Here is a 26713-nt window from a genome sequence, read left to right on the forward strand (position 1 = left end):
GCTGCATAGAAAGGTCCTGTCTCAAAAAAGAAAAAAGAAAAGTTACAGAGTTGACTGGAGAGATGTGGCACAGACATTAAAGGCTAAGACCATGCCAGAGAGACAAGACTCTTACAGGGGGATGCTGGAAACTTCTTTCTTTTTCTTCATTAGAGATTAAAGTAATTACTCCTTAGAAGTGATTATTAAAGTTTTATTAGTTTGTTTTATGAGTATGGATGTTTTGTCTGCATGTATATTTGTGAAACACGTGCATTCCTGGTATCTGAAGAAGCCAGAAGAGAGTGTTAGACCCGTGCATGGAACTGGAATTAAATCATGAACTGCCATGTGCTGGTGCTGGCATTTGAGCTGGGTCCCCTACAAAAGCAACCAGTGCTCTGGGCTGCTGAGTCATCTCTCCAGCCCTAGAAATGATTTCCTATTATTTGTTGGTCAACTTATTGCCCAAGCTGACCCTGAAATCTTGGGCTTGAGCAATCCTCTGTCTTATACCCCTGCGGATATTTGCGGATTTTGTAACTGTTTTTGTGTTGCTGTTGTACAGTCGGGACTGAACAGGGCCTGTACTTGTTAGGAAAGCCTTCTACTATCTTACTTAAAAAGAGAAAAAGAGTTCTCTGAAAAAATTTTAATTACATGTAAATGTGTGTTTGTTTTTATGTGTGGAAATGGGCATGTGTGCATACAGGTGCTTTGGAGTCCAGAAGAGGGCGTCAGATCTGGATCTGGAGTTGCAGAGTGTTTTGAGCTGCCTGACTGGGGTGCTGGGAGCCATACTGCAAGAGTCCCACCCAACTCCAATGTATCATCACTTTAATATCGACACTTCATTTTTTATTCCTGTGTGTGTGTGTGAGTATGCCATGTACGTGCTAGACACACATGTCTGTGAGACACCGGAAATCAGGGTGGTAAGCACTCGGAAGCTCTGGACCATCTCTCTAGGCCCTTGCTTTTATTGAGATACCACTAGACTGAAAGCCTGGGCTTAAACTCACACTGTAGTCCAGGCAGGCTTTGAACTCCTGATCCTCCTGTCTCACTTTCCCAAGTAGTTGGGATTCCAGGACTGTATCACCAGGCCTGGATTGGATTCTGTAACTATAACATCACACAGCAAGGCTGGGAAGTGACCAAGGTGAGACACTGGCAAAGACACAGACTAACCCAGGGGAGGAGGCACATAAGGCCCAGAACATTCCCCAGCTTTCTTCACTGTATGACTCGGATTTTAGCCTCTAACAAGGAAGATCTCAGAGGTTTGTGTTACTAGGACATTCCTGGTATTCTTGCCATTTGAGAGAGATGCTGGGACCGTCTGACTGGGAGAAGTAAAGCATGGAAGGTCTTCTGATGGCAGAGGGAGGAGGAGAAGGGAGGACACCTTCACACTGTCCCTCTCTGACCATCGTCTCAAACCCTGGCAGCAGAAGGCAGCAGGAGGAAGAAAGAGCTGGGTGGCTAACCGTCCAGAGACTGGGAGGGGTCACAGAGCCAAGTCCACAAATACACAAGGGACAGGGACACGCTTGCCTGCCTCCCAGTGCATACCAAACACGCACCCCCACACGATGGCACTCACTCCCTCTCCGATGACTTGGCACAGCCTCCTGACAGTTTACAACACACGCACTCACCATCCACCGCCCACTCTGAACAGGACCCCGGAGCTGGATGCTTTGCAGCCTACCAGCTGCAGGCCCTTCCAGCCCTCCCTCTCCTCCCGGGCTGGGTTTTTCCAGCCGGAACCTCGCTCCCTCTACTGCAATCTCTGAAAATTGGTGTCTGACGCGGCTGCTCCTGCCTATTATTTATTTATTTTTCCTTTTCTTCCCGCTGAGACCCTCCTGTCAGAAGGAGAGCTGCAGTCCGGAGACAGAGAAAGGCAGAAGCTGCAAGGGAGGTAGAGGAGGAGAAGAGCAGGTAGAGAGGGATTCCCAGACACCCGTGTCTGCTTACCCTATAGGACCATGAGCACTGGGCAGGAGGCCAGGAGAGACGAGGGAGACACCAGGAGGGGCCAGGAAGCCTCGCTTCGGGACCGAGCCCACCTGAGCCAGCAGCGTCGGCTCAAACAGGCTACCCAGTTCTTGCACAAGGACTCGGCTGACCTGCTACCCCTGGACAGCCTCAAGAGGCTCGGCACCTCCAAGGACCTGGTGAGGCCCCTGGCCCTTTCTCTCTTCTCCATATCCTTCTGGGGTGTGGGGAGGGTGGTATAGAGGGTAGGTAGAGCCTCAACCTTCAGATTCCTCTCTCCTGTTGAGAAGAGAGAGATGTTTCAGCCAACTTACAGCCCCCAACCCTCCCCAGATCCTCCATTGGGGATGTTTCTTGGTCTGGTGGCACTGAGGTTCCCTGGGCTCATAACTTGGTTTCCACCGTTTTCCCCTAAGGCTTACCCTGGGGACAATGGAGAGTTATGCTGTTCAGTAGACGCCTAGAAGTCCTGGGAATTCTGTGGAATGGGCATATGAGGACAGCAAGGCCTGGAGGATTCCTCCGTCAGCTTAGGGTTATGACTCCCTGCTTTTAGATTCCTTCCAAACTGCCTATGAATTTATCTCACTCCTCACACCTGCCTCTCCACTCCCTACTCCCCCAAACCCCCCCTTTTTAAAAAACCCTTTCCCAGCATCAATGTATTGAGGATCCTTCTGGGCAATCAAGGTTCACATGGCTCTGACCTGGACCATCAGTCTCCATGTCTGTGTCCTTCTGTCCTTCCCTTCTAAACCACTGCAGCAATTCTGGCCCCAGAGGGAAAGGAGTCTGGGGTTACCGTGAGGAGCTGAGGGGCTCTTGGCCCCCAGAGACATAATGGTTAAGGACATACATGGGTTTTGGAGCCACCCCGTTTGGAACCTAATTCTGGCTATGCTTCGGAAAGTTATGACTGTGTTTCTCCATCTCTTAGGAAGGGATAAAGCTGTGAGCAGCAGTCTGGTAAGGACAGGGTTACTTGGGCTTCTTCATCCCTTGCACTGGGACAGTGCCTGGCTAATAGCAACAGAGGGAAATGACATCGGGAATCTTCTAGCTATGATTCCATTTAGCTTTTGAGTTGGCGTGTATTCTGGAGGGTCCAGAGAATACAGAATTCCATTCTGTTTGTCCCTGGGGGCAAACACTTCTCTCTGTTGCTTTGACTGACCTGGATTTACCTTCCTGTTCTACTCCTCGCCTGCATCTTCCCGCTAGGAATCTCCTAACCCCATCCCAGCAGCCCCAAAGAACACAGGAGACAGCTGAGGAGTAGGCAGGGGTCAGGAAAGCAGGTTCCCTGGCACCCAGGGGTCTGGCCTTGTGCGTCTCTGTGTAATCCCACAGCAGTCTTGCCCAGAAGTCACCCTGTGGGGTATGCCACCTGAGGGTAGCTGGCCGAGCCTTTTGATGTCAGGACTGCTCATCTTTCCCTTGCCTTGCCATTGGCACTGATCTACAGTACGTAGGCCCCATGACTTTGGGGATGAAGAAGCAACAGTCTGGGATCCCTGTCTCCTTGCTTGGCACAGCTCTGGGACACGCTTCCCAACAGAGAGGAGCAGAGTCAACGTGGAGAGAAGGCATGGGAACTGCTTGGGCCCTGAGCTGGCTGCACTTTCCTAGAGCTAGAACTTGCTGCCAGGGTCTCATGAGGCCGAGGATGGAAAAACAATCCCAGGCTCCCAGGGTCAGGTGGAGGAGTGTGTGGAGCCTGGGAGGCTACAGCCATTCTCCAGGAAACCTTTTAAATTTTCTCCGACTCTCACTCTGTAGTCTTGTTGGCTCAACTTTGCTACGTAGTCCAGATGGGTTTACAGCAGTTTGAGTTTATAGACAACACGATTTTATTTTATTTTGGAAATAGGTCTCACTATCTAACCCAGGCTGGCATGAACCAAGTGGACCAGGCTGACCTCATCTTTGTGGCGATCCTCCTGCCTCTGCCTCCTGAGTGCTGTGATTATAGAAGTGTGGTGCCCTACTAGACTAAAACCAACCATCTTCCTTTGTGTCTTTTTCCTTTTCCTGTATTTGTAGTACCGGGGATGGGTTCTTGTACATACTAGGCAAGTTTCCTATGACTGAACCACCCCAAGTCCCCAAGCCAGGGAGGCACCTATATTCGGAAACAGGCCCTGGGACAGAAAGATGAACAAGACAGATCTGAAGGCCTTTCCAGGCTGCGGCGGAGTGGAATCCAAAAATAACATCTGTGAGAATCCTGACCAAATGAGCTATGAGAGGAAGAGGGAGGACAGAATCACCCAGAGGCCAGTCCTTCAGGTGGAGTCAGGGTCAGAAGCAAGGCCCGGCTATTTGGTAGTGTGAGCAGCTGTGCATTCAGACTGGCCTAGTGAGAATTGGGAGGGGTGCCTTCCAGCAGAAAGGTGAGCCTGGGGTGGAACAGGCTGGCCAGGCACAGGACTGTCATTGGAGCAGGAGAGTGTGCGGTGAGCTATGCAGCCACACAGCAGCCAGGTCATCTAGGGATCAGTTTAGAAAAAACAGAACTGGCATAGTGAGTTTAATACCAACACTTGAGAGGAAAAATAAAGTAGATCTCTGTGAGTTCAAAATCTGCCTGGTTCATACATCAAATTCCCAGACAGTCCAGGCTAGCTACATAGAGAGACCCTGTCTCAAAACAAACATACACACCAAAACAAGCAAGCAAACAACAAACAAAAACAGGCTGTCACTATACCAGTGAGTATATGTGTGTATGTGTGATGCTTTTTATACAGGAGAGTAACACTTAAATTTTATTTTCAAGATAGGGTCTTACTCTATAGCCCAGGCTGTCCTTGAACTCACAGAGATTCACCTCTCTGCCTCCTGAGATCAAAGCCGTGTACCCTCAACACCAGTTACTTTCTTTCCTTCCTTCCTTTTTAAACGTGGCCTAGAGTGACCTTACAATCATGGCTGTTCTCCCACCTCTGTCTTCTGAACATGGGAAATATGGGGGTACATGCCACATTTGGCTTGTACAGTAAGTAGTTCTACATTTTACTTAAGCATTTCTCACACCTGAATGTGCGGGAGTCTTATTGAAACAAAATTAGAGTCTGAGCTGGGCTTGATGGCACACACCATTAATCCTAGATCTTGGGAGGCAGAGGCAGGTGAATCTCTGTGAGTTCGAGGCCAGCCTGGCCTACAGAGTGAGTGCCAGGAGAGGCTCCAAAGCAATACAGAGAAACCTCACCTCAAAAAACCAAAACCAAACAAACAAAAAATTCGCATCAGAAATCAACAAAACATGAACAAAATTCTTGATTCAGGAGATCTGAGGCTCTGCATTTGGACAGGCTTCAAATGTCAATAAAGCTGTTGGTTTAGGGCAGGAGAGAAGGCTCTGTTAAGAGCACTCTTCCAGAGCACACACATGACGGTGTAAGTCCAGTTCTGGGCATCTGATGTCCTCTTCTGGACGTCATGGACGCAGATATGTATACGGTGCACAGACATTCATATAGAAGAAACAATCATGCACATGAAATTATATCTATATCTATCTACCTATATCCATTCCTCCCTCCCTCCTGCTCTGTCTGTCTACATGTGTGTGTGTGTGTGTGTGTGTGTGTGTCTTAAAATTTTATATATGTTGACTTGAGGCCCACACTGTGGCAGCAGGGCTTTAGCTAAGTCAGTGTAGACAGATCTTGGAGGCAGGCTTTTCTGTGAGTGGACAAAGGTGTCCAGTGGGCCAAGAGAATTGTTTGGGTCTGGATGCATCATCAGATGTCCCTACAAAGAAAGGAAGGGGAGCTGGCAGAATAGAGGCTGTGATTGGATGGGTAAGGCTGGCTGTGGATGAGAGCTCAAGAATGATGGCTCATTGTTCTACCCTGAACACTCTGCTTATATCTTTAAAAAAAAAAAAAACAAAAAACAAAACAAAACAAACAAAAACTTTCCCTCAAGCTCTGCTGGCCTCAAAGAAGCCCTGATTTTCTTCCCTCCATTTCCCAAGTGATGGGTTGACAGACCCATTCTAGCACTGCAAGGCTTGTACCATACTGGAATTAGGTATTAAGAATGGAGCCCAGGTCCTTCAGCATAGCAGCCAGTGCTCCTACCTGCTGAGCCATCCCTCAGCTACTTTCTTACTGCTCCTCTGGCTTGGGGTGGAGCAGGAGCAAACATCCTCTGGTTTGTAAGGCATAAGGTGGGGAAGCAAGTAGCCAATCCTGGGCTTAGATCTGCTTTCACTCTTTTGTGCTGGAGCCAGCAGCCACACAGCGTGATCCAAAGACGCCTGGTGGAGGGAAACCAGAGGCGGCTTCAGGGGGAGTCTCCCCTGGTGCAGGCACTGATCCACGGCCATGACAGCAACAGGACCAGTGGGGTACAGGTTCCAGCTCTTCTCGTCAACTGCAAGGTAAGAGGTCTGCCAGGGCCCTTTCACTCACCTGCTGAGCCTGCTCCTCACTCCACCAGCTCTCCTTTCTGCCTCGGCCGTCAAAAGCAGGGAAGAAGTGATTTCTCTCCTTTTCTAGCCCTGCTCCTGCCTTCTCTGTGTAATGTCATCCGTCAGCAATACTGTGCTCCCATGCTTTCATCGAAGTATATTTAAATGCGAGTATTCCTTACTCACATACAGGGGAAGGGATGCACGAATACAAGATTCATGTTCCAAGGTGAAAACTTAGATGTTTAAATTTTATGTGTATGTGTTTGTGATGCCGTGTGTGTGTGTGTGTGCAGTGACCAGAGAGGCTGTTGGCTTCCCCGGAGCTAGAGTTGCAGGCCGTTGTGAGCTGCCCAACCTAGGACTGAACTCAGGTCTTCTGAAAGACTGGCAAACACTCTTAACCACTGAGCCATCATCTCTGCAGCCCCAGACTCATCTCTGAAACACTTGCTTGCTAGTGGAACATTCCAATAAATGCCCACTGCCTCTCTGCCCGGTCTTATTTCCTAATCTCCAACCTTCCCTTGCTCAAGTCTTACTTCTTAAGGCTCAGCTCAGATGCTGCCTCCTCCTTGAAAGCTTGTCTCTGTCCAGCAGGGAACAGTTCTCTGTTCTCTCCAAGCTCTGAGGCACTCAGTCCCCAGTCCTTCTATAGACCTTACAGGGTGGAATCATATTTTATTTCTATTACACTGCCGAGGGATGGGACTCACTAAAGTAGCCGTTAGCCATAATTCTTATAAAGATGCTCAATGTCTGGAACAAGGAAACTATTTCTGGGGGCTGGAGAGATGGCTCAGCACTAGCTGGCGTTCCAGAGGTCTTGAATTCAATTCCAAGCAACCACAGGGTGGCATACAACCATCTGTATTGAGACCTGGCGCCCTCTTCTGGCCTGCAGGGATATATGCAGACAGCACACACACGCACACACACACACACACAAATACTCTTCTTTTGAGAAAAATACAGGTGGCTCAGCAGTTAAGAGCACTAGCTGCTCTTCCACAAGATCCGGGTTCAAATCCCATCACCCATGGCACCTCACAACTGTAACTCCAGTTCCAGGGGACCTGATGCCTTTGCACACATGCACTAAAACAAATTTATTAATTAAAAAAAGAAAAAAACTATTTCCTCATGTGTATGCATCCACATGTTCCCTCTGATGCTTGTCAGTATCCCAGGGCACTCCTGGCCACTCAAATCTGAATGTGTGCAGAAGAGCTATGCCTGTCTCCTCCTGACCTGCAGCTCTTTGACCAGGGGGAGGAGGCCCTCAAACTCCCATGGATTCCTCTAAGCAATTAAGATTGTCGTTCCGGCCCAGATCTTGCTCACCTTACTGGACTTGCCATGTGGAATACAACTCCTTTGATTCTCTCTAGGGAGGGCCAGTTTCACTTTTGAAAACTTGTTCACTCCCTTTACCCATCTCTAAAAGGGAAGGATCGAACAGCCCAGAGGGTCCAGGGCTCAAACCCAGTCCCCTCCTTGGGGACTCATCACACTCTTGATTTTTAGTGCCAGGACCAGATGCTTCGAGTGGCGGTGGACACAGGGACGCAGCACAATCAGATATCTACTGGATGCCTCAGGCGCCTGGGGTAAGAGTGCAGCCTAAACCAGTGGACAGGGGATGTGGTTTCCTTCCCTCCTTTGCTTGTTTTTTGATACAGGGTCTTACTATGTAGCCCAGCCTGGCCTCAGATTCAACAACCTTCTGCCTCCGCCTCCTGGGTGAGGGTTTGTGTTGAGACAACAGACCACATTTGCATTCAGGATGGGGTTTCTTTTGGAATGATGAAATATCGTCAAAGTATCTATGAAAATGGTTGCACTCTGACATAGTACTGAATACCATTGAGTTGCACACTTTTTGTTTTTTGAGATCAGGTCTCAAAACTCAAGAGATCCATGTGCTTCTGCCTCCCAAGAGCTGGGACAAAAGGTGTGTGCCACTATGCCTAGCTCTGAACTGCATACTTTTACAGAGTGAATTTTGCTGAGTCCAGCGGCTCAAGCCTCCAACCCTAACATCTGGAGGTAAAGAAGAACTAGGAACCCAAGGCCAGCTTTGGCTACATAAGACTTCTGAGATAGCCTAAGCTCCACCAGACTGTTAAAAAATACACAAATATATAAATAAAGCACAGCCTTCCCCCACCAAAACTCGCAACCAAGAGTGAACTTGATGGTACACAAACTATATTTCAGCACATACTGTTGCCCTGGCAGGAAAGGATCAAGCCTCCCCTGAGTCAGGGACGGGAAGAGAACATAGGTAGTATTGGTTTTTTTAATTGTGGGAATCTGGAATTGTGGGCTGTGGTGGCTATAACTCTTGTTTTCTACCCACAGGTTAGGGAAGAGGCCCCCAAAGGCCCCAAGTGGGGACCTGGCCCCTGGGCCACCAAGTCAGGTGGAAGAGCTAGAGCTGGAGCTGGGGCAGGGGACTGTGGCGTGCTCAGCCCAAGTGGTGGGTAAGTCCTCCAGCCCCCCACTTCCGCGTGGGACACGGAGAGAGGATTTCAGCCCATCAGTGCATCATCCCGAGATGCTCACATTAGCCACTCCACTGTTCTCCACTTCGGGGGGTGGACTGGGAAGGAAAGGGACATGTTGGGAGGTGGGCGTCAGTGGTCACAGATGCAGTCTCATTTTCTAATGGTTCTTGCAGATGTGGACAGCCCTGAATTTTGCCTGGGACTGCAGACTCTGCTTTCCCTCAAGGTAAGGCACCCATGCTTGAGCCTGACCCAAAATTCTAGGAGAGGTGGGAGGCTCGGGGCACAAGCCTAGAGCAGGCTGGTGAGAAAGACGGAGAGGTGCAAAACTTGGAAGTTGCTTAATTAGCCCCCAAAGTAAAGCCAGGAGAACGGGTTCCCTCCCTGAAGGGGCAGGGGCACCCGAGCAGGGGAGCAGGTGTGAGGTGGCAGGGAGGTGACCACACATCCGGGGTCCCCCGGCAGTGCTGCATTGACCTGGACCGTGGAGTGCTTCGGCTGAAAGCCCCCTTCTCGGAGCTGCCCTTCCTGCCTCTGTACCAAGAGCCTGGCCAGTGACCACTGTCTCAGCCAGTCCCCAGGGCGACACTGCCTTAGGGGAAGAGTGGTGTGGAGTGGGACCTTTCCTGACAGGGCACCTGGAGACCACTGCATTAGTCTCTTTTCTCACCACCCTGCAGTTGCCACCCCGTCTCTGCTTCTCCATAGCTGCCCTCTGCCCCAGGAGGGTCTACTGAGAGTCCCTGAGTCCGAGGTCTGGTTCCCCAGTCTCTTATCCCTCCCCGAGAGCACAGCCAAGTCAGTCACACAAAAGGAGCCACAGAAAATGGGCTCTACACTTGGTCCTGGCCCTGGGGGTCAAGGTCACATGCTGCCTCCATCTGCCTGAGGTCCCACCCCACGCACTCCGCTGTTGTCCTTACCCCTACCTGGATCTCCCACCTCTAGGGCTCTTCTATCACAGCCAGATTCCCAGCCTGGGCCCTGCCCCTTTGATCTGCTTACAGTTGGGTGGGGGTGACAAGTAAGTGGGACTCTTAGTCTTTTAGTTATTACCCTTTCTGGGCTGCAGATGTCTGAGCGTCTTTGTGGCTGGGCTGACTCTCAAATCCTGGTTAGGGGAAGAGACAATGGTCTATCTAACCCAAGCTAGGAAACTGGGTCCCTCACATGGGAAGTCAATGCTAAGCCAAGGGTACACCAAAGAGGAACCAGGAACAGCATAACAGCCACGGTACCTGGTCTCAATCCCGATTCCCTCATCACCTTGCTTTAAGACCTATGCTCCTCCCCCTGTCTGCCTCCTACTGCTCCTGTAATGGCAGTCCTGGCCCACAGCAGGCCCTTAGCCTGCTTCTGCATTTGAATAAACACCGTTTCTCTAAGTTTTTCTCTGGTGTCTTCCTTCTTACCTCCAGGAGCCCACAGTACCGCTGCCCTCAGACCCACAGGGAAAGTGTGAATGAGTCCCTCTCCCAAGCTGGACCACAGGCTTGTGTAGTACATTTTACACTGTGTGTGCTGCACAAAACACATGCAATGTAACAAACCAGTATTTACTTCCATTGTGAGCAATGGACTCTGACATCTCCATTTTATTTTACTTCCCTGAGGGCTGAGGAGATGGCTTAGTGGGGAAGATCACTTGCCACGCAAGCATGAGAACCCGAATTCAAGCCCTAGCACCATGTTAGAGGGTTCAATTCCCAGCAACCACATGGCAGCTCACACCTGTCTGTAACTCCAGTTCCAAGGCTTCGGACACCCTCATACTAACATACATGCAGGCAAAACACCAATGAACATAAACTTAGTTATACATATAAAAATGCTGCTCAGATGCTTGTAACCCCAGCACTCTGCAGTGCAGACACAGACAGATCACTGGTCTCACTGAGCAGCGGTTATACGAAGCAGCAAGCTCGGGCTCAGTGAGAGACCCTGTCTCAAGGGAATAAAGTGGAGGGGAAGAAGGCAGGAGGCTGCATATCCTCTTTTGGCCTCCATACATGTGTGCATGGGAAATGTACAGCCACAATCCATCAAAGGCTGCTCACCTATGTTGCTTGAGTTTTTAAGGTAAGATCTCCAAACGTGACCCATGCTGTTCTCAGACTTGCTATGGAAACTTGGCTGGCCTTGGTTTAGGATCTTCCTGCCATGTACTGGTATTACACTGGTGCACCATCATGGGAGACAAGTGTCAGGTGTCATTCATACACACACACACACACACACACACACACTTGGGGAGCTCGAAAGCAGCACTATAGTTAGAACAGCCAGACAGCGGTGGCGCACACCTTTAATCCCAGCACCTGGCAGCCAGAGGCAGGTGAATCTCTGTGAGTTTGAGGCCAGCCTGGTCTACCGAGAGAGTTCTAGGACAGCTAAGGCTACACAGAGAAACCCTATCTCAAACAAGCAACCAATCAAACAAAACAACTGGGCAGTGGTGGCGTACGCCTCTAATCCCAGTGCTCAGGAGGCAGAGGCAGGCAGATCTCTGTGAGTTCAAGACCAGCCTGGTCTACAAGAGCTAGTTCCAGGACAGCCTCCAAAACCACAGAGAAACCCTGTCTCAAAAAACCAAACCAAACAAATTTTTAGAACATGACAGGGCCAAGGTGCAGCTGAATAGCAGAGTGCTTGGCTAGCATGTGCAGCACACATGCACAAACGAAACAACAAATAAACAAAAACCAACCCCAACCACCACCACCAAGCCAGAGAGAGAGAGAGAGAGAGAGAGAGGAGAGAGAATGACAGAACGAGAAAGCCCTGACCTAGCTGCTTCAGTAACTGGAAGAAAACAGGAAGATGAGACAGAAGATGTCCTGAAAGATGGCCTTAAGCAAGTACTCTGCCACCCCTGCAGTAATTACTGGTGTCAGCTGGCTGGAGCTGCTTCTCAAGTCAGCACTCAGCAGGAGTGGCGTGGGGCTCACCTCCGCTGCTCCCTTAGCCCTCAGGCCTGAAGCCTGCTGTCCTTTCAGGTGCTGGCACCATGGAAAGCGTTTGCCGCCTTTTCTCACAAACACATCTGTTTTCTGCAATGAGAATAGGAACAAGAGGAAAGAAGCACGGGACCTGGATGATTGACAAGCCTGGGACCCTAGGATCCAGGCAGCGACCACGGGGCATTATCAAAGGCTCTCAGGGTTGCCTTGTCTCTCCATGCTGAGAATCAGGTGGGGCTCCTCAGTAATAGACATCCCCCATCCTGCCAAGATCATGGATCACTCTGGGGGGGAGGATGGGGGTTATTCAGAAGGCTCCTTCAGCAGCTAAGTGGCCAAACCCGGCTAGGTGGGGTCCTGGGAGCTTGAGGGGGTACACTGTGGAGTCTGGTCCGGATGGTAGAGCGTCTGGTGAAGCAGGGCACGGACTGCGGGGAGATCATCAGGATCTGCAGGCCAAGAAGAGGCTGGTGAGAGGCCGCTGGGCCGGGCTCCGGGAGCAGGGCCACTGGCTTTGCTGGCACTCACCCACACGCAGCTCCTGCAGGAGGCGGTGGTACTCAGGCTCAGCCTCCAGCAGCTTCAGCAGGTTAGTGGACTCCATCCGCTCCAGCTGCACATCCCAGTACACATAGATCTTCTGGTTGAAGGTGACATACACCAGGCAGGGGCTATTGCGGCCCTCTTTGCAGGCGTACTGGCCTGGGAGATGGGGGCAAGAAGACAAGGGTCAAGACTTAGCCCTGGGGCAGGAGGAGGGCAGGCAAGGACGAGAGAACATCAGAGGCAGCAATATTAGCCCTCCATAGATAGCACTCAACCAAGGCCCCTTTCCTATTTCTTCTGGAAGAACTCAGTATAAAACATAAAATGGTAAAACATGTAGCACATTCTAGACATGGAAAAGATACAGTTAGCACCCCAAAAGATGTATTTTAAGTCTTCTTATCTTAGTGATATTCTGGAGCAAAGAGAGATAGCCCTGCTAATCCAAGGGGCAGGTTAACAAAACAACCAGAGAGAAAGGCTTCTCTTGGCGTGTTTCTTTCTTCCAGAGCACACACCAACCTTTCAGGTAGCTGGGGTTCCCAGCTTCTTCCACTAATTTTGGGGTTCTGGAGACTGGGCCCACAGCTTTGTGCATGCCAGCCAAGGCTCTACACCAAGCTATACTGTCACCCCAATGTCATTTCAGTAGCCATATATATCCTTGTCACTCAAATAGGTACTGCAGCTTTCCAAAGTCCCCAGTTTAGGGTTACAGAGAATACTCTGGAAGCATTTTCTTAAACCTGGCATGCTCAGCTGGAAACACCTTCCCACAGTCATCCCATTATTAGAGATGGAGCCCTCACTGTGCCTTACGTCTGATTCCAAACTGCCCTAACGGGGCTGGAGGGATGGCTCAGTGCACTGGTTCCTCTTTCAGGAAACCAGGTTCAATTACTAACAGGCAAATGTAAACTCCAGTTCTGTGGATGTGATGCCCTCTTCTGGCTTCTGTGGGCACTGCACAGACATGGTACACAGACATTCAGGCAAACACTCAGAGGCATAAAAATAAATAACGCTCATCACCCCCTCCCACCCCAATTAAAAAACAAACTGTCAAGATGGCAGTGTGGTATCATCCATCACCCACAGTGAAAGCTAAGGAACCCATTCATGTATGAAGACGCCTATCAGCAGCCACAGGGAATGGAAACAAGTCAGTCACTTTCCAGCACATTCACTAAGCTTGAATAGCTGAGCTTAAAGGCCGCTGTCCCACCTGCACAGAAGGCACGGATGTTTTCATCCACCTGGAAGCGGACGACGGTGCGGTTGTGATCGATGATGTATGTCTGCCCATCCCAGGCACATGCTACCACCTCCTCAAGCCCATTGCCCTGAAAACGGTCAAAGATGATACCAGAAGGGTTAGGGGCCATTTTAGAAAGACACCTAGTCAGATGTAGTGGCATACACCTGTGGTCTCAGGTTTGCGAGGCAGAGGTGGGGGCGGCCTGGGCTACAGGGCACACAGCAAGATCCTGTACCCGAAAAGAACACAAGATCTGATGGGAGGGTGGGGGCAGTGAGCTATACAGGGCCATGAGCTTGACTGGACCATAGCTATAAACTGGGGTATTTCTTCCACGTGCCAAGTGCCCGACAGGGCAATAGGTAATGCAAGCAACACTAAGATACAGACAGTATTCTCGGGTTTTTTTCTTCTTTTCTCCCCAAGACAGGGCTTCTCTGTGTAGCTTTAGAGCCTGTCCTGGAACTCGATTTGTAGACCAGGCTGGCTTGGATTCACAGAGATCCGCCTGCCTCTGTCTCCAGAGTACAGGGATTAAAGGCATTAAATGCACCATCACTGCCCAGCTATTCTCAGTTTTACATTGGGAAATTTCTTAGAGGGATAAAGTCACTTGCCTAAGGTCACAGGCAGGGGCAAGTCCCAAGCACAGGTCTGTTGTACCACTCAAAGCCATCTAGCACGTACCACAGCAGTGTAACCAATGTAGGCCCATCTGTCAATTGAGGACTATAGCCATAGCAAACAGACTCATGGATACAAAAACAAAACAAAACAAACAAAAAAACCACAAAAACAAAAATACAAGACAACCCGCTTTTAGACCTATAGCCTGCTTTCTTTAGGCCTATTATTTTTGGTTGAAAGGCATGCAAATAATTTTCTAGCAACCTCAAAGAGAAGTACTAAATTCTGTGTTTTAAGGGCACACTTGAGTGTAGATTGAGGGACACACTCGTTTCAGGTCTAAGGTAAAGGCTCACTGTTGATGGATGTGAGAATGACTGCATTTAAATGTCTTCTCATGGGGCTGGAACTAAGCAATAAGAACACTGGTTTCTCTTCTGGAGTACCTGGGTTTGATTCCCAGCACCCACAAAGCGGCTAACAAGCATCTGCAACGGCAGTTCTAGGGGATCTGATGCCCTTTTCTGGCCTCTGTGGGCACCAGGCACACATGTGGCACATAGACATATATGCAGGCAAAACACACACACATAAAAGTAAATAAATGAATGACTCTCGGAAAGGACAAGAGTCCACTCACCGTGACATCCAGCTTCTCCAGGGCAAAGAGCTGGTGATCCACCTGTACAGACCACAGGAGCTTGTCTGCTTCCTGCATCAGCTTCAGCGTCCCTGCAGGAAGAGAGGTGTGTGTGAGCGTGTGTGTGAGCTGTACATGTGTGTGGGCTATGTTTATGTTTGTTAGTGTGTGTGTGCATGTGTGTGGCTCTGTTAGTGTGTGTGTGTGTGCATGTGCTGGTGTGTGAGCATGTGTGTAGGAGGCTGTACATGTGTGTGGCATGTGTGGGGCTCTGTTAGTGTGTGTGTGCGCATGTGCTGGTGTGTGAGCGTGTGTGTAGGAGGCTATACGTGTGTGTGGGCTATGTTTGTTAGTGTGTGTGTGTGTGTGTGCATGTGCTGGTGTGTGAGCATGTGTGTGAGAGGCATGTGTGTGTGTGGGGGGGGGACTATGTTAGTGTATGTATGCATGTGCTGGTGTGTGAGCATGTATGTGGGAGGCATGTGTGTGTGTGGGCTATGTTTGTTAGTATGTGTGTGCTGGGCTTCTGAGCACACCCCTCAGGCAGATGCCCATCTCATCCAGCCCAGGACAACTCACCATCTAGGGTGCACAGGGCAAAGAGGCCGGAGTTACCAGTTTCAGGGTTAAGGCCTGTGTGGGGGACGGAGGCAGGAATAAGGGCAAGGGCCTGGGTCTCCTTTCTCCCAGAACTGCCTTGCTCTCCAGCTCCTTCCCCTCCTTACCTTGCTTGATGTTGCCAATTAGGTGAGTGGAAACGTTCTTGTTGTGGATCCGGCCAGATGTCTGGTGCAGCACTATGTCTCGGGCAGCTGGGGTCTCCCTGTGGGTAAAAGGGAGACCGGGACAACAGGAGACAAGGGAGCTGAGTTCTCTAGGCCTGTTATCCGGCATCATTGCAGGAGCTTGGGTTTCAGAAGCCCCTCCCCCCTGCCCCCTCTGACTCATGCAGCAAAGGGAAGAGACGTGATGGGGCTGCCAGGCGGGAGTCCCGAGACCCGAATTTGAGGTGGGATCTCTGCAAAGACCGGCTCACCCTGCTCCCATGCTGTAAGGTTAAAGCCCAGGACTTCCGGTCCCCAGACAGTCTTTTCTGACGGGGTCAAGTGATGGAGCCCTGGCACCTGCAGACCTGTCTTACCACCATGTCGCCCTGTCCTAACTTTGGTGTACCCACCACCTCGCCCCCTTACCTACTGTCTCCTGCGGCCTCCTCAGACGCAGGAGGGGAGCCAGTGTCCTTGTTCCAGGTACATAGTAGAACTGCATAAGCGCACCCTGGCTGCGACACAATCAGCTCAGGCACACCCAGAGGCCCCGGGGTCATAGAGAGACTGTCTACCTGCACCAGGGGACACAGGGGCAGGGCCTCTAAGAATCACCCTCCAGTTTGATGGGGACAGGGGGAGTTCTAAGGTTCAGAGTCTTGTCCGGCACCATCCCCCCCACAGACCATCTGCCTTCTGCTGTGCCCCACCAGATCCAGCCACGGCTCATGCCACACACTGGATTCTTACTCACCATTCTCTGCACTCTACCTGTGACTAGAACTCCACCGGGGCCTTGCCTGGAAGTGACCTGGCTCCTTCTCTGGGAGCCCTTTCTACTCACTGGGCTCTTAGGACCCCAGACTCGGCTTCTCTTCTCACCTGACCCTCCAGCATCCACTTCTTGAGGGACACCAGCTGCCCTGTCAGGTGTTCAGGCGCCTCGGCCATCTCTTCCCAGCGGAAGGCCCGTACTACACGGTCTGTATATCCTACTACCAGCTCGTAACAGCCGTCTCCATCTGTAGGCACAGAAGCAATGGATTTGGAGCCAAACCTGACTGGTTAGCTTGGGCTGTGGCTACCTTTCCAGTTGTGTGTGCCTTCACGTCCAGTCTTCTGAGCCATTTGCCACACCCTGTGGTTACTGTCCATCCCTGCCTGGCCTTGTGTTCCTGCAGTTTCTCACTGCAGTGCTATGCAGCATCCATCGTCTCTGCTCTCTGCTTCCTGTATCCATGGCACAGCACCATGACCCATCCCACACACCTACTACCTAGACAGCTTCTGGCCAATCAGCAACCTCATGTCTCTACAGCTCACTCTCCTACCACTTTCAGCTCTTTACCAAATGCCACTTTCTAGCAAGTGTCCCTGAGAACTCCATTTAACTTCCTTTGGGTCTGGCTCAGCAGTTAAGAGTCCTTGTTGCTCTTCCAGAGGAAACTGCCTTAGGTTCCCAACACCCATGTCAAGTGGCTCACAATTTCCTGTAACTCCAACTACAGGGGATTTGATCTTCACTCATGTGCACACTCCACCCCAACACACATAACTAAACAAATAAATCTTTAAAATTGCTGCCTCTACCTTGATAGCTTCAGCCTGTGATTTATTTTGTTCACAGCACTTACTACCTGATTTTTGGCTGGGATTGAACTCAGGCTTGTTACACGCTGGATAAGTGTTCTTTCTAATCCTGTGCCAAATTCCCAGCCTCATTATTTAATTTTCTTTCTTCCTTCCTTCCTTTCTTTCTTTCTTTTTTTTTTTTTTTCTTTTTGGTTTTTCAAGATGGGGTTTCTTCAGCTGTCCTAGAACTAGCTCTTGTAGACCAGGCTGGTCTTGAACTGCCTGCCTGTGCCTCCTGAGTGCTGGAATAAAAGGCATGTACCACCACCGCCCGGCTATTTAATTTTCTTATAAAATGTATTTTGTCACTTCCTAGTAAGATCTGAGAATGATTTTCTTTTGTTTGTTTGCTTTATTCACTTTTGTAATTCTAGAACCTAGAACTGTTCCTAGTTTATAACAAGAGCTCAGTAACCATGCATCAAACAAATGGAAATAAAGTAAAACAAAATCAAAAAAGAAAATGTAAACACCCACCGATGTCGCTGATCAGCATGACCTTGGTGTTGGCTGGGATGTGCTGCTTGAAGACGTGACGCTGCTCCTCTCCAAGAGTTTCATGGTGTCCAGAAGCATCCAGAGCCTTGGTGGATGTCAGGTCAAATAAATGAAGCCAGCCCTCTGCACTGACTGCCACCACCAGGTTCTGGGGGAGAGAGAGGTACAGGAGAGGTGTACGGGTTGGAGAATGAGGCTGATAAGCAGATCTCAAGGGCCAGGGCTGACTTTCCCAGGGAGTCACAATGGAGGAAGGATTGGAGTTCTACCCTAGCCCAAGATGCCCCCAGTCCTTACCTTTCCTTTATTACACACATCTCCAACCCCAATGCAAGTCAGCTGCAAGAGAGAAAGGGAGGCTGATGGTGGCATCAAGAGACTGTTTCTCCCTAATCATCTAAAGCTTGTGTCATGTGATCTATATGAGTAGTCTTTATTAATAGACACATTGAGTTATAGTTTGGTTTATCCATACAGCAATGTGGAGACCCAAGTAAATGAAAATTCAGACAGGTAAAAATGAACAAACCTAGTTGTGTGGTGCACACCTGTACTCTTCCGGCACTCAGGAGGCTGAGGCAGAACGGTCATGAATTCCAGCCCATCTAGAGCTACATAAGCATCTCCCCAAAAGCCCCACCAAACAGGAAATTAGCTTGATTATGATATTTCTAGATTATTACAATTATCATCCCCATTTTTTATTATACAGACACAGATTATATGAGGACATTTTAGTCAACAGCACATCACATATATTATTATTGACCTATAAGACTCCATCACATAGCTGGGCAGTGGTGGTGTATGTCTTTAGTCCCAGCACTCGGGAGGCAGAGCTAGGTGGATCTCTGTGAGTTCGAGGTCAGCCTAGTCTTCAGAGGGAGTTCCAGGAGAGGCAGGGCTACACAGAGAAATTCTTTCTTCAAATACAGAAAAAAAAAAAAAAGAGGCCGAGGCAGGACTGGAAGTTTGAAGCCAGCTTGAACTACAAAGCAAGACCCCACCTCATAAGACTAAGGGAACACAGTGGCTCTCTTAGCTTATACAAATGCTGTGGTGGTCACTTCATAATGACAGTACCCAACAATGCATTTCTCAGAACACTTCCTTGCTGGTAACCAATGCACGATTGCACTGCATACCATCAGACAATCTTAGGTGGCCTCCGTAAAGCACAACACAACACAACACAAAGGACAATACAGCCGTCTTCTTTTTCCTGTCAAACTGACACAAGCCACAGCCACATGGGAAGAGAAACCTCATTGAGAACATGGCTCCATCAGATTGCTTGTAGGCTATTTCTTAATTCGTTAGATGTGGGAGGGCCCAGCCCCAGGCGGGTGATCATGGGTTGTGTAAGAAAGCGGGCCCGTTCTCTAGTTCATGCTCCCAGGTCCCTGCCTATAGCTCCTGCTCTGACTTCTGACTTCACGAGAGTATAAACTGTAAGCTGAAAGAAGGTCCTTCCTCCCCAGATTATTTTTGGTCATTGACCTTTATCGCAGCAACAGAAAGCAAACTAAGATTTGTGGGAGAGTAGAAAGGGCGACGACAGAGGAGAGAGAGCAGTTCTTGGTATTACCCTCCCCGAGTCAAACACACTGTGAGGTTGTGACTCTGCTGAGCTGCTGGGGAATTCCCAGTGGGACTCCTTGGCAGCCTAACACAAAGGCACCCCAGCTCCTTCCCAAGAGCGGCAGAGATGAATACTGACCATTCCCTGGCAGGAGCAGGTGAGCCAGGGCCGGCTGTCATCATTCTTATACACGGACAGTTTTCCACTGGTGTCTCCCACTACCAGTTCATTTAACTGCAAACGAGAGAGAAAGATGTTAGGAAGGGATCCTACTGAACCCCTTATCAGATTAGCTTGTTTCTGGAAAAACCAGAACATCATTTAAAAGCCTTTGATGGGCTGCAGGGGTAGCTCGGTTGGTACCTGCTTTGTCTAAAATGCCTGAGGTTCCTATCCCCAGCACTATATAAAACTAGGCATGGTCGGTGGGTGTGGTGGCATGCCCTTTGATCTCTGTCCTCCAGAGGCAGAGGCTGGAGGATCTCTGTGAGTTAAAAACCAGTCTGGCATACAGACTGTTTCAGGACAGTCAGGGACACATAGTGTCTCAGAACAACAACAAGAGAAACAGGCGCCGTGGCACACACCACTGGCATGGTGTCAGAAGTTTGATGTCATTCTCAAGTCACATAGCAAATAGGAGGCCAGCCTGGAATACTGACTTTTATTTAAAAAAAAAGGTATTGAGAGGTATGGTAGATCGGCCTGTGATCCCAGCACTCAGGAGACTGAAGCCAGAGGATAGCGAGTTCAAGGCCAGGCTGGGTTACATAGCAAGAATGAGTTTCAGGAGAAAAAAAATCTTCTGAGACTTGGTTGCCTGGGGATGAGGGGTGGCTCAGTAGCCGAGCAGTTGCCCTGGCACAGGTGAAGCAAAGGGAACCCACAACAAACAAATCCTTAAGAACCAAAAGTCAGTTTCCCAGAACTTACTTCCGTGTGCGAGCAATTGCAAGGTTCTACACAAGAGCAGTAATTCAGGTAGTCAGCTCTCCGTACAGCTCTCCGCCCAAAACCCTGGCCTTGGCTACTCTCCCTTGTCCATTTCAAATGGGACATGTTTTGAAAACGGTCCAACAGTGAACTTTGGAAAAATATTCCTTCACACTTCCTATTTTGTCAGAGGTCAAAGATACGAAGCCAGTTCCCAGGGCCCCCATCTCTTCTCACAAGACCCCTGAATTTTAATGATTTTTTATGGGAACACAGAGGAAAGGACCTGTCTGAGGGGCTGGTCTGAAGGTGATGCTGGTGTCAGCATCCTGCCTCTGGGGGAAGGAGGGTCCCTTCATGGGGCCTCTCCCCCACCACTGTGATCCATTTGGGGAGCTCATCATGATAACCACATGGCTCCAAACCCCATTTCTACAGTTTCCTAATCTTCTCTTGGGAAGAAGACAATGTCTCCCCCACAGAGAGGACGCTAACAGTAGATTCTTAAGACACCAACAACAGTAAGGGCGCCTCATGTGGTGACAAGGGTATGCTAGAGCCAGCTATATGAGACCACCCCCAACGGAAGATGTCTGAGGCAAACTGGGACTGACATGATTTGGCTGTTAAAGAGTCTCTTTAATAGTTTAGGAGTTTTGTGCAAGGTTATACAAAAAGGAAAAACAAACAAAAAGGAGTATGAGGTCATAGTCTGCTTATTTACAGCCTCCCACAGCTGAGGTCTCAATTACAGCCACCTGAACCTTTGCAGATGCTGTAGAGGATTCAGTGTAAGGGTTCAGAGCGCAACTGCTGGATTTTAACACATACCTTTCTGATGCCATTTTTACTCCTTTCTCTCTCACTCTCCTTGGTCTTTTGAGACAGGGTTTCTCTGTGTAATAGCCCTCGATGTTACGGAACACTCTGTAGAGATGGGCCAGCCTTTGCCTCCTGAGTGTTGGGATTAAAGGTGTATCCCACCACACCTGGCTTCTCTCTCTAAAAGATTGATTTATTTTTGTGTCATGTATATGGGTGATTGTCTGCATGTCTGAATGTGCACCATGTTCATGCCTGGTGTCCTCAGAGGTCAGAAGAGGGTGTCAGAGTCCTTGGAACTGGAGTTACAGATAGTTGTAAGCCCATGAGCCCTGGACGCAAACTGGGGTCCTCTGGAAGAGTAGCCAGTACTCTTAGCCACTAAGCTGCCTCTCCAACCCTGATTACACTTTTTAAAAATTTTAAGGCAGACTTATGGGCCACACCCGTGTAGAGCTGAAGGTTGGCTTGCATTTCTGGGTTATTCAGGGAAGTACAGCTTTCCTTCCCTTTCTGTCTTCTCTAAGCATGCTTGCCCTAACACTAAGCTTTTAAAGGGCATTTCAGGCTTCCTTCCTTTTTTCTAAAGCGCCTCTCCCCACCATGCAGCTGCTTGTGGGACATGAGTCTGACCTTGTTTCCAGATAAAATGGCATGGCCTTTCCCTTCTCTCTTCCATTCTCCATCTCAGGCAGCTGGTGATGGTTGACAGCTTACCTGCCAGGAGGTTTCCCCTTTAACTTCTAATAAAATTATCCTTGTGTTCCCAAGACAAAGATTTTTAAAATTACAGGTATTTACTTGTATATGTATGTGTCCATGCACACATACACACATACGCATGCATGCACGCACTAGTGCACCACGTGGTATGTGTACGGGACAATTTGCAGCAATCGACTCTCTCCTACCACGTGGGTCCTACAGACCAAACTCATATCACCTAACTTGGTGGTAAGTGTCTTTATCTGCTGTCCCTGCTTACATCTTTTCTTGTATAAAATGCTGAGGAGCCTACGATGGTGTGAGTACCTATAATGCCTGCACCCAGAGGTTGAGAAAAGTGGGGAGGATTGTAAATTCCAGGCCAGCCTGGGTAGTACATTGTGAGGCTTTATCAAAGCAAGAAAAAGTAGAAATGAGAGAAAATGACCAACCAGCCCTCCCGTTCCTAGAATGGCCACCAGCCCCCCAGGTTCTAGGCGGCCTTCTGGCTGAGGACCTCTCGGCTTTTCAGAGCCACAGACTCTGGAAATCATAAAACAGAATCATAAAACAGCAAGCAGATGTGACTCAGGCGGGCAGCTTGAGGCAACATGTGGGAGAAGCCATTTCCAGGGCGGCTGCCTGCTTTCTAACACTTGAATGTCTCTCATCAGACCTGCTGCTCTGACAGAGCTTAGCTCTGGTCCCACCAGGTCACAGCCACATCAAAGAACCCCGGAGGGAAGATCTGTCATGTTCAGGAGTGCTAAGCAGACAGGTGTGATCTTTCTGTGATCTGCTTTAGCCTCCCCAAAGGCTTGCTATGCCACATCCAGCCAGGCTCCTGTGCGCAGTCCAAAAGCATGTTTCATTCCTGGCTTCTCCCTCCATCTCAGCAGGAAATAAATCAGCCTCAAAGAACTGTAGGCTAAGGGTTTATCAGGCTGAAATCAGCCTTTGTTCCCACTCCCAAAGCTCCAAATGTTTGGGAACTACAAATCATGTTTGCTTTGTTTTTCCCCTGAGACAGGGTTTCTCTGTGGAGCCCTCGCTGTCCTGGAACTCACTCTGTAGACCAGGCTGGCCTTAAACACACAGAGATGGATCCACCACCACTGCCCAGCACACAAACCATGTAGACAGCCTTTCACTATGCAGTCTGGGGTGGCCTGGAATTTGCTACGCAGATCAGGGTGACCACAGACTTGCAGTGATCCTCCTGCTTCTGCCTCCTGAGTGCGGAAAACACAGATGTGTACCACACTAAGCAGCAATTCTTTTCCCTTTATGGAATCGTCATAGGGAAAGAATACAGTCTCATACATTCTGGACACGTGCCCTACCACTGGGTACAGTCATGTGTGCTACAGATGATCATTTACTAACTAGTTAATTTTTTTCAATTTCTTCCACCTTTCTCCCTAATAATGCACAAAGCTCTTCAGGTAGCTATGAATCTCATTTGCTTTGCCTTTTTCTTTTCTTTCTTTTTTTTTTTTTTTTTTTTTTTTTTTTTTGCATTAGTGTTTTGCCTGCATGTATGTATGTTTGTGTGAGGGAGTCAGATCTTGGAGTTACAGATAATTGTTAGCTGCCACGTGGGTGCTGGGAATTGAACCAGGATCCTCTGGGAGAAATCAGTGCTCTTAGCTGCTGAGCCATCTCTCAAGCAACCCGCCCCTTTAAAAATTAGCACTGGGACCAACACCTCCACCATACAACATTTTGTTTTTTTACATTTTCCTTTAATAACAATTTTAAATTAAAAATCCGAGTTTGATCCCTGTGCAGTGTCTATATGGTAGATGAGAGAAAGCCTTCACGTTGTCCTTTGACCTCTATACCTGCACTATGGCTTGTGTGCGCATCCGCCCTGTCACTCACACATGCAAATAAGTAAGTATTTTAAAATTAGTGTGGAGATAAAGAGATTGGCTCAGTGCTGCTCTCGAAGATTAAACCAGTTTTGGTTCCCAGGATCCACACATCAGCTCACAACCATTTGTAACTTCAGTTCCAGGTGTGTGCTTTTGAGGGTACCTGCACACACGCACGTGCACGTGCATGCACGCACACACAAAACACACACACACACACCCTATCCTTATGGAATGTAAGTAATGGCATTCACAATGTCGGTAAGAAAAATAAGGACAGCATAAATTACAGTTAAACCTCTGTGTCTGTAGGGCATGTAATCATAGTGTTTGCATATAACCTCCTAGACATTTTAATTACCTTTTTCTTCTTTCCTTCCTTCCTCCCTTTTTCTCCCTCCCTCTTTTTGTTGAGGCAAGGTTTCTTTGTGTAGTCCTGGAACTTGCTGTGTCAAGCAGGCTCGCCTTGAACTCAAAGATCTGCCTGCTTCTTCCTCCAAAATTCTGGGACTAAAGGCGTGTGCCACCATGCCCAGCTTAATTCTTATAATTTTATTTATTTTTGTGGTACCTAGAATTCAACCTAGGGCTTTATTCGTGGTTAGGCAAGTGTTTGGTAGCTATATCCTTAGGCTGCTACCATATCCTTTAAATCATCCTGATGGCCATATGAATACAGACCCATGCTGCATAGTTTGATCAATGGAGGGATCTATATGTTAGGATAAAAGCCATTCTGGTGTGTGTTAGCACACAGTATGATGTTAGGACTATAAAGTAACCCAACAATGCATTCCTCAAAAGTATCTCTTTCATTAGGGCTGTAGTTGCTATGCCCTGCTGTTTAAGTAATGGTGTCAATAAATGAAAACTGGACATGTTTAGTACAGACCCATTTTTTTTTCCTCTTGAAGTATTTCCTATGTAGGTCAGGTGAATCCTGAACATATAGCATTGGGATTGGGAGGGCTGCCAATACAGATAACACTAACAGTTCCAGAGCTTTAACTATGTGCCAGGATGTGAAATGATACATTTTCATCTACTTAATCTGTATTTATTTATTTAAATGATGAGAAAAGAAAAAGAACAACCATCTAGTAAAGAAAAAAGCTGGTGGAAATTGCTTTTGTAATTCAACAAAAAGGTAGCACTACAAAGTCGCCAGACACCTAAGTCTATTCTAGGTAGGCACAGTAGAAGCCCGATATGATCAAGACTCATTGTGGGGTACCAGCAGCAAGTGTGCAAGCATGGCTGCATAGAGGGTGGGAGGGTCAAAGCCATAGGTAGAGAGATACTATTAAATAAAATTTATAGGTTAAAAAAATTGCGGTGCCAGACAGTGGTGGAGCACACCTTTAAGCTCAGCACTTGGGAGGCGGATCTCTGAGTTTGAGGCCTGGTTTACAAAGCAGTTCCAGTACAACTAGGGCTGTTACAGAGAAATGCTGTCTCCTAAAACAAACAAACAAACAAACAAAAAATTGGGGCGTTGAAAGGCAAAGAATGCTCCCTGCTTCCCCACCCTCAGACACGATTTCTCTGTAGCTTTGGATCCTGTCCTGGAACTCACTCTCTAGACCAGGCTGGGCTGGGACTCCCAGAGATCCTCCTGCCTCTGCCTCTCGAATTCTAGGCTCGAAGGCTTGCGCCTTCACCTCCTGGCTGGTAAAGTGTTTTGAAAGGGTATTTTGATTAGGGTAGGCAATAATGCAGGAAACCTGACCACTGCTTTACAAGGTGCCTACTGTGACAAGTCACTGAACTGCGCGAGGACCACTTTCTATCTATTAAAGTTACTAATAATAATGGGGTGGGGAGATGACTCAATGACAACAGGGTTCAATTCCCAGCACCCAAGGGGCAGCTCACAGTTATCTGTAACACCACGTGCACTGCACACACGATAAACAGATCTACATGAAGGCAACACATTCCAAACGTAAAATTTAAAACTACAAAACCCCAAAAACAAAAAATCAACCAACCAAATAAAAAACTGTTCAAGAGGTTCCAGCCCAACTAAGCCACCCGCAGTGTAGTTCAGGATCTGAGACTGTCAATCAACCCGTACGCCATGTTGCCTCCAGTGCGCACGCGCACCACAGGCCCCTCCCCACCTCTCGCCCCGCCCAAGTGCAGTCATTTGCAGTGCGCATGCACTCACCGAGTCGTTGTCGACGTCTCCGAGGCAGATGGCGTGCGGGAAGAGGCTCCCGCTGAAGTCCAGCGCCACGCGCTGCACGTAGCTAACCGACCTCATGGCACTGCGGAGGGCTGAGGCGGGCCACCGCGTCAAGCGACCCCCGAGTCCTCGCGACAGCCGCGCGCGTTAAGGCCACCAGACCGGAAGTCTGCGTCACCGACCGAGCCTCCAGTTCCGGCTTTCTTCTCCTAACCTTGGGGGAGGAGGCGGGCCTTCCGTGCTGCAGCCGACCTGAGACCTGGGGCCTGACTCTTTCCTCTTAGGGCAAACCGTCAGCAGGTCGTACTAATAGCTGTCATAATTAACATTGTATGTTTCCCAACAGTTCTTTTATGAAATTACCCAATCGGAGTTGTCAACACAACGTAATGGATTGCAACCCACAATAAAAAAATTAAGAGGTCAGAAAGATAGCTCAGTAATTAAGAGCACTTGCTGCTCTTGCAGAGGACCCAGAGTCAACTCAAAACAGACCCGACGTGATGCTCACACCCATCGGTAACGTCAGTTCCAGGGGATCCAAAGCCAGACACACTCACTCTTCTGGCTTCCCAGACACCCTCCCTTGTGATGCGCAGATCACATGCACCGAGACAGTCGTCACAAAATATTTAAAAATATGAATGCAAAAAGACCCTAGTAAGCTGGGCAGTGGTGGTGCACACCGCCTTTTCTCCCAGCACTCGGGAGGCAGAGGCAGGCGGATCTCTGTGGGTTTAAGAACAGTCTGGTCTACAAAGA

General features: G+C 48.9%; 2 protein-coding genes across 3 annotated transcripts; one reads left to right on the plus strand and one right to left on the minus strand.

The window, feature by feature from the left end:
- Positions 1-1952: 1952 nt before the first annotated feature.
- On the plus strand, positions 1953-9552 carry Nrip2 (nuclear receptor interacting protein 2). The gene is made up of 6 exons (XM_051173225.1): positions 1953-2162; positions 6227-6376; positions 7934-8016; positions 8771-8892; positions 9090-9142; positions 9382-9552. Exons 1-6 carry the CDS (start codon positions 1974-1976, stop codon positions 9472-9474), a joined length of 690 nt encoding a protein of 229 aa, XP_051029182.1. The 5' UTR covers positions 1953-1973; the 3' UTR covers positions 9475-9552.
- Positions 9553-10469: 917 nt separating this feature from the next.
- Positions 10470-26178, minus strand: Itfg2 (integrin alpha FG-GAP repeat containing 2). 2 transcript variants are annotated; one of them, XR_007833602.1, is made up of 12 exons: positions 25934-26178; positions 19565-19660; positions 18142-18183; positions 17824-17992; positions 16597-16736; positions 16141-16289; positions 15673-15770; positions 15527-15580; positions 14948-15039; positions 13679-13765; positions 12405-12578; positions 10470-12325 (listed from the first exon to the last, which is right to left on the minus strand). XR_007833602.1 is itself a non-coding variant. In XM_051173117.1 (12 exons), the coding sequence occupies exons 1-12, from the start codon at positions 26027-26029 to the stop codon at positions 12222-12224; spliced, it is 1332 nt and encodes a 443-aa protein (XP_051029074.1). In that variant the 5' UTR covers positions 26030-26175; the 3' UTR covers positions 10470-12221. The 2 variants fall into 2 exon arrangements, 1 of the variants encoding a protein (XP_051029074.1); XM_051173117.1 differs by having other exon boundaries at positions 13648-13765; positions 25934-26175.
- Positions 26179-26713: the final 535 nt, after the last annotated feature.

Source organism: Phodopus roborovskii, unplaced genomic scaffold (assembly GCF_943737965.1).
Source record: "Phodopus roborovskii unplaced genomic scaffold, PHOROB, whole genome shotgun sequence".
Lineage (NCBI taxonomy): Eukaryota > Metazoa > Chordata > Mammalia > Rodentia > Cricetidae > Phodopus > Phodopus roborovskii.

What these genes read in the sequence shown, in the direction of transcription:
- Nrip2 (XM_051173225.1), top strand. Translation starts at nt 1,974, where the DNA reads ATGAGCACTGGGCAGGAGGCCAGGAGAGACGAGGGAGACACCAGGAGG. An exon ending in TCGGCACCTCCAAGGACCTG is followed by an intron (nt 2,163 to 6,226) that starts GTGAGGCCCCTG and finishes TGCTGGAGCCAG; the next exon opens with CAGCCACACAGCGTGATCCA. An exon ending in GTGCTCAGCCCAAGTGGTGG is followed by an intron (nt 8,893 to 9,089) that starts GTAAGTCCTCCA and finishes TGGTTCTTGCAG; the next exon opens with ATGTGGACAGCCCTGAATTT.
- Itfg2 (XM_051173117.1), bottom strand. Translation starts at nt 26,029, where the DNA reads ATGAGGTCGGTTAGCTACGTGCAGCGCGTGGCGCTGGACTTCAGCGGG. An exon ending in CCTGCTCCTGCCAGGGAATG is followed by an intron (nt 18,184 to 19,564) that starts GTCAGTATTCAT and finishes TCTCTCTTGCAG; the next exon opens with CTGACTTGCATTGGGGTTGG. An exon ending in CCTGCAGGAGCTGCGTGTGG is followed by an intron (nt 12,326 to 12,404) that starts GTGAGTGCCAGC and finishes CTTGGCCTGCAG; the next exon opens with ATCCTGATGATCTCCCCGCA.